Raw genomic sequence first — 6,305 nt, 5'->3', positions numbered from 1 at the left:
GTCTTAAAAAAAACCTTCAAGCAAATTCAGGTCCCCATGAACCCGAACCTAAGGTCTTGAAATCCTGAACAAAATACAAAGGTCTTAAAATCCTTAATAACAGTAAAAGTCTTAAAATCCTTAATAACAGTAAAAGTCTTAAAATCCTTAGCAAATCCAAAAAGGTCTTAAAATCCTTAGCAAACTTCAATGAGTCTTAAAACCCCATAAACGAATTCAGCTTCCCATGAACCACTCTCAAAAGAAAACCTCAAACCAAACTCAGGTTCCTAAAAACCTAGAGCTAATCTCGATATATCAGGAACTCCTCTTGAGGAATCTCAGAACCGAATGCAATCGGAGCCCTCGAGACCTGTTATTGAGATCCGAGACCTAATTCTAGAAAGTCACTAGACTCCGTGCCTAATGATCGCAATACATGTTACATCAGAGTTATTACTTGATAAACTCGAAGAAACGATTAAGATGAGTCAAGTGACTTAGAATAAAATAGCCAAAGACCGAAATACGATAAAGGTTTAAAAGCCTCATCAGACTAACAAAGGTTCAGAAGATCTTAACATGAGCAAAGGTTTAAATGCCTCCTCAGGCAATAAGTCTTAAAAGAAAATAAAACAAAGAGCCCACTGGGCAGAAATCCCAAAACACACCAAAAACACGCTAAAGAGCATCGGCTCTTAACCTTCCTTATCACCGGAACTCTTCTCAACATCCTGATCAACCTCGACTGGTTCATTCTCCTTGTCTGGAACTTCTTCCTCTATTTCCATGTCGTCATTTCCCGGGGTGGCTTTGACTGGGGCTGAGTAAGAACCCACCAAACCTAAGTTAGAACCGTACTCTCCAAAAAAGGAGGGATTAAACATGTTGATCTCGAAAGTACCTGAGCTCTCAGAGAGTTGAGGAAGAGGGAGCTTGCTGATCGAGAAGTCTGAGACTTGCGCCTTTTCGTACGCAGCAGCCGCCTCCGGCATCAGAGCCATCAAACGATTGTACTCATCTTCAGCACTCTTGATCTCATTGTTCAGCATATCTTTCAAGAGATTGGTATTATCCTGAAGCTCTTGAGCGTAAATCTGAAGATCGACTTCATCCTCCTTCTTGGAGAACTTCTCCTTGACGGAAACTAAGACCTTGTTGTAAGCGTCAGCTACCTCCCTTTTTCCTCTCCTGACGGCTAGCTTGACCTCAGCCTCCTTGTTCCTCTGATTGTCTTGAGATGAAGAAATCAGCTCCCTGGCCTGATACTCAGCTATCTTCCGAGCAGAATCCAGCTCAGCGATCTTCCTACCCTTCACCTGGATATCGATCGCTTGACTCTCGATCTTGCCTTGCTGAATGTCAGCCTTGGAGCCAAGTCTCTCAACCTCGGCTTGAAGTTCAGAAACCTGAACCCTAGCCTGATCAAGCTCCATCTTGGTAGCTTTGACTAGCTCAGTAACCTTAGCTAATTCTCCAGCATTGGGGGCATTGTGTATAGCATCCTCAAATTTCAATTGAGCCCTGTTAACAGCTCCAGCCAGCTGCAAAACGATGAAAACAACCAAACGATAAGTAAATTTCTAAATACGTAAAGAAGAAATTAAAATTCCATACCTGACCCATGAAATGAGCTATCTCAGCGTACTCATCTCTGTTAGTCAAGTTGTTAATCGAGGGAAGGGAGCATCCCGGTCTCTTCATATGCCTCATCAACGTTGCTAAACCCCAGGAGTCGTCCAGGATCGACCCAGGCTTAGAGTGAGTGAAACTCCAGCCAACGGTATCTCCTCTGGAAGATGAGGAGGAAGACCTAGAAGGTCTGTCAACCTGATCGATTCTGGACCTCTTATTCCTCGGGGGCTCAACCTCAGGAGGATCTTTGGCAACTTGGACCTCAGCTTCCACCGTCGGAACATCATAATGAGGAGAAACGTCTTGAACCTGCGGCTCAGTAGGAGTGACGTCCTTGACAGGATTGGAAGTGCCCTCATCGAAAACTTCCTTCACAGAATTAAGGAAAGAGCCTCCCTGACTCTTGTCGCTCCCACGAGAAGCATTGGCTGCTTTGGATGGTCTACCCCTGGAACGGAACGACGGCTTAAGAGGCATTCTGCTTGGTTGAGTCTTTTCGGTTTCAGAGGTGCTAGCTCCCGTCGTGATTGATACCACCGAGTCACCTTCAGAAACTAAATAGCCAAAAATCCCGTTAGGTTACACATATTGGGAACCTAACCTGAACATGAAAGACAGAAAAATAATTACCTTCTAGATCAGCGACAGAAACAGGATTCAGAAAGGAAGCGTTGTATCGTTCCGGGAATCTAGCTGATCCTATTCGTGAAGTAGTAAAGGAAGCCCAGGTGCAAGGGCTTTGCTGCAGCTTTCGAAAAAGAGCTCTGGTGCGTTTACCGGAGAGCTTACGAGGATCCGCGATATCTACAAGTAAAAACAAAAATTCATCAGGTCACAACAAGCAAGGATAAACAAACACTATCCTAAGAAAGTCCTAACCAGATGCATCAGTCCAAGAAACCCTGAGGGTACGCCCCTCAGGAACCGTCGAAGAATCAACTTTGACATAGAAATACTTCTTCCGCCAGTCATCATCACTCGTAGAAAACTTGAAAATACCCAGCTTGGGGCGACAGGGAAGGTAGTAGGTTCCGCTGCCACCATCTTTAGATGAGCTCTGTTTGATCAGAAAAAGGCTCATCAGATCGGTAAGTCCAACGGCGACTCCCTCCTCTTTTGATCTAGTGATGAAGCCGTTTATCACTCGGATAACCGAAGGACAAAGTTGAGAGAGAGCTAGTTGATAGTAATCGAGTAGATCTAGTAGAAGGCTCGGGAGCGGGAACCTCAGATGACATTTAGAAATGTACTTCTCATGAATACAAAACCAGCCTTCCGGAGCAGTCTTGGGGGTTTCGTCGGGAGTGCAAGCCCTGGCTAAATCCTTCTTGCCGTGGGCTTGGACCATGAGGTTAACAACCTCTTGACTCGTCAATAGGGAGGGTGAGTGAAGTCCGGGGGCAACGCTCTCACTGGAACCATCTTTCTTCTTCGCTCGTTTGGCAACTCTCGCGCCGATCATCTCCTTAGCCTTCTTTTTCTTGTCGTCTTTCTTCATCTTTTCACCAACTTCCTGCTTGACCTTCATTAATCGAGCACCGGAAGTGGAGACTCCAGTTTCCCCAGAACCTTCTTTCAGATGACTCATAATGAGAAAAGGAAAAGAAAGATCGGAAAGATAGGAAGGGAAGAAGGGAAAATCGCAACTTCTTAAGAACGAAAGCTTTGAGAAGGTTGCAGAGAGATAGAGACGAACAAAGATAAAAAAAATATACGAACGCAGTAAAATAAAAAGGAGAGAGGGGAAGTTACCTTGGAAAGCGAATCGAGACGTGGAGAAGATGGGGAGAGTGGCAGTTAATGCTCACAGCTTTATATCCCATCAAATCTCGAAAATCGGAGATTACATTTCAAATTCACTCTAATCTGAACCGTTGATCTCGTTAAAAGTAATTATAGCCGTCAAATTAGGCAGAGAATATCCACGATTGAGATGACTGATAATCATTATCTCAACAAGAAGATCTAGGCTGGACGGCTAGGTCTAGCTCCCGAGATAACAAATCTTCTCTCGAAAGCTGGGGGCAACTGTTGGGCCCGAATATGGCCCGCTAGCTAATGGTAAATAACAAGAAATGATAACGGGCCGCGATAGGCCCATCACAGATTAAATCCTCGAAAGCATCTAAGTCAAAACCGGAGGCTGTGAGCTGAAGATGTTCACCAAAGAGATCAAGGAAAAGAAGCAGCTCGTGGACAAAGAAATAGGCGTAGGCCCCGGTCAAAGGGAAGCTGTTACAAATCCCCTAACTTAAGGAAGAAATCTCGGAAGTCAGTTAGAGGCGATCAAGTAAAGCCCGAAGCTATTTAAAGAAGAAGAAGATCAAAGAAGAAGACACGTTCATTCAACCCTGATTCACACAAGACTCTTAAAACATTCTCATTATCTTTGTAATATTCTCATTATCTTTGTAATGAACAGAAGAACATCTTTTGTAACCATTCTCTTATCAAAGTCATCAATACAAATCAAGTTCATTCATCAAGTTCTAACGGGATTCAGCCCACGTTATCTTTCTCTAATCTTAACATGATCTAAAATCTAGGAGGTGAGTTTAATCCCTCACAAACCTTACGGTCCTGGTTCAGTGAAACTGTCTTCATATTTAGACCATTGGTAAGGGAACACGTTCCTGTCACAGTTGAAAGTTGGAACAAAATCACTGAAGTTGTGAAGACAGTGCTCTAGAAATCGGCTCAGGTGCAGTTTCTATCCAATGGCAACAAGTATATGCAATATATACTACTGATTTGTTTACTATGTGAATGGAGGCAAGGTGTGAAGTTGACGAGGAGTATCAAAAGATTAGTATTGCAGTGCTTAAGCATATGGGAGGATTATGGAGATCATCCAAGTCGCCCCTAGTTACCCAGATTAATGTAGCTGACAATAACCAACAAAGGATGAATCTCAGACCAAAGAACGTTTCTCCCATTGAGTGGCACAAATTCTTTAAGCTGAAAACTAGCAATGAATTCAAGGTATACATTTGAAATTAAGTAAGATCTTTATATGCTAAGTAGATCACATATTAGCATATCATATTATAGGTTCTGAATGATATCTACAAGGAGAGAAGACGCAACCAGATACCTCACACATGTAGTTGCAAGGGTATGGTGAGACTAGCAGAATAGATGGTAAGCATACATGCTTTGTGTTCTTTCATTATAACTGATGATAGAAGGCTACTAATATATAATATTTTCTATAGAAAAAGGTTCTCCCGACCCTCTGAAGTGTCGAGGGTTAAAATCTGGGTGAATTCACGTTCCAGAAAAGATGGGACTCCGATTAACATGAATGCCGCTGAGAAGATTGTGAGTTAAAAACATGACGATCTCTTTTACTGATTTTGTCTTTTAATGTTATTGGTTTGTTTTCTGATGTACAGCGAAAGGCAGCTGAGATTGTTCAAGGTACTAATCAATCATCTGGCACAAATCAAGATGAAGATTCACTCATCCAACTGTTAGGACCTGACAATCCTGGTTGTATGAGAGCAATGGGCAGAAATATGAGTAAGACCAGATTAGCTTGCTTCCAAGTGAAGCACGAGTCTATTTTTGAAATGCAAGAGAATCAGATTCATCTCCAGGAAAAGGTTCATGAGTTACAAGCTGAACTTGCGAAAGTTAAAAATAGGTTAGTCACTTGCAAACGTTTAGGATTTATGATTGTGAAAGGAACTAATAATATGTTTGGTTCATCAGTTGTATGTACAGAGAGAAGAAAATGAAATGGGTGAAAACTCGGCTGCAAGAGTAAGTCCTCAAGTTACAGATCAATGATTTTGTAATGCCCAGATCCGCCCACGGCTAATGGGCCACCCACGCCCGCTCTCTCGGACCGTGGCTCCCATCCCATCCGACGGTCAGTCGTTAATTTTCCAAGGCTCGAAATCATTGTTTACTGACCCTGCAATCACCACATGACATTTCTTCATGATTTGGTCTCACTTACACGGTATCACGAATAACTTCCCGATAGGCCACCCATCTTTTCACTACTCTAGCCAAAGCACGCTTAACTCTGGAGTTCTAAATGGATGTGTGACGGAAAATGTATGTCAACTTTGGTGACATAGGTAGCTAAATCAATTCTCTTAAGCTTTTTCACATATCACAACTCGCGATCTTACAATTCACCCCCTCTCAAAGAACGCAACGTCCTCGTTGCGCCCCACGACAGATTTCAAGACGCCTCTCAGGTCAGAACTGAGACGACTAACCAGCTATGATACCATTTGTAACGCCCGACCCGCCCACGGCTAATGGGCTACCCACGCCGGCTTTCTTGGACCGTGGGCCCCATCCCATCCGATGGTCGGGCGTTAATTTTTCAAGACTCGAAATCATTGTTTACTGACCCTGCAATCACCACATGATCTTTCCCCGTACTTTGGCCTAACTTACACGGTATCACGAATCTCCCAATAGGTCACCCATCCTTTCACTACAGCCCAAGCACGCTTAACTCTAGGATTCTAAACAGATGAGCGACGGAAAAGGTAAGTCAACTTTAGTGACATAGTGATACACCCAAAATCGGGAAGGATCACTTTAGCCAGGTGTTGGATATGAACCGAGAAGGCGAAGATACTTCTGGAACTGGGATGGATTGATAGGATCGTCAAGAGGTGCATAGTGACTCTTGATATACCAACGGTCTAAGGCTAACCACCAAAAAA

General features: G+C 43.3%; 1 protein-coding gene across 1 annotated transcript; it reads right to left on the bottom strand.

Annotated features, from left to right (window-relative positions):
* Positions 1-677: 677 nt before the first annotated feature.
* Positions 678-3,202, bottom strand: LOC108830268 (uncharacterized protein At3g60930, chloroplastic-like). Its single transcript, XM_018603870.1, has 5 exons — positions 2,494-3,202; positions 2,245-2,418; positions 1,597-2,168; positions 920-1,523; positions 678-802 (listed from the first exon to the last, which is right to left on the bottom strand). The coding sequence occupies exons 1-5, from the start codon at positions 3,200-3,202 to the stop codon at positions 678-680; spliced, it is 2,184 nt and encodes a 727-aa protein (XP_018459372.1).
* Between the last annotated feature and the right edge of the window lie 3,103 nt (positions 3,203-6,305).

Source organism: Raphanus sativus, chromosome 3 (genome assembly GCF_000801105.2).
Source record: "Raphanus sativus cultivar WK10039 chromosome 3, ASM80110v3, whole genome shotgun sequence".
Taxonomy (NCBI): Eukaryota; Viridiplantae; Streptophyta; class Magnoliopsida; order Brassicales; family Brassicaceae; genus Raphanus; species Raphanus sativus.
Note: the sequence above shows the minus strand (reverse complement) of the source record. Positions and strands in the feature narration are given on the sequence as shown.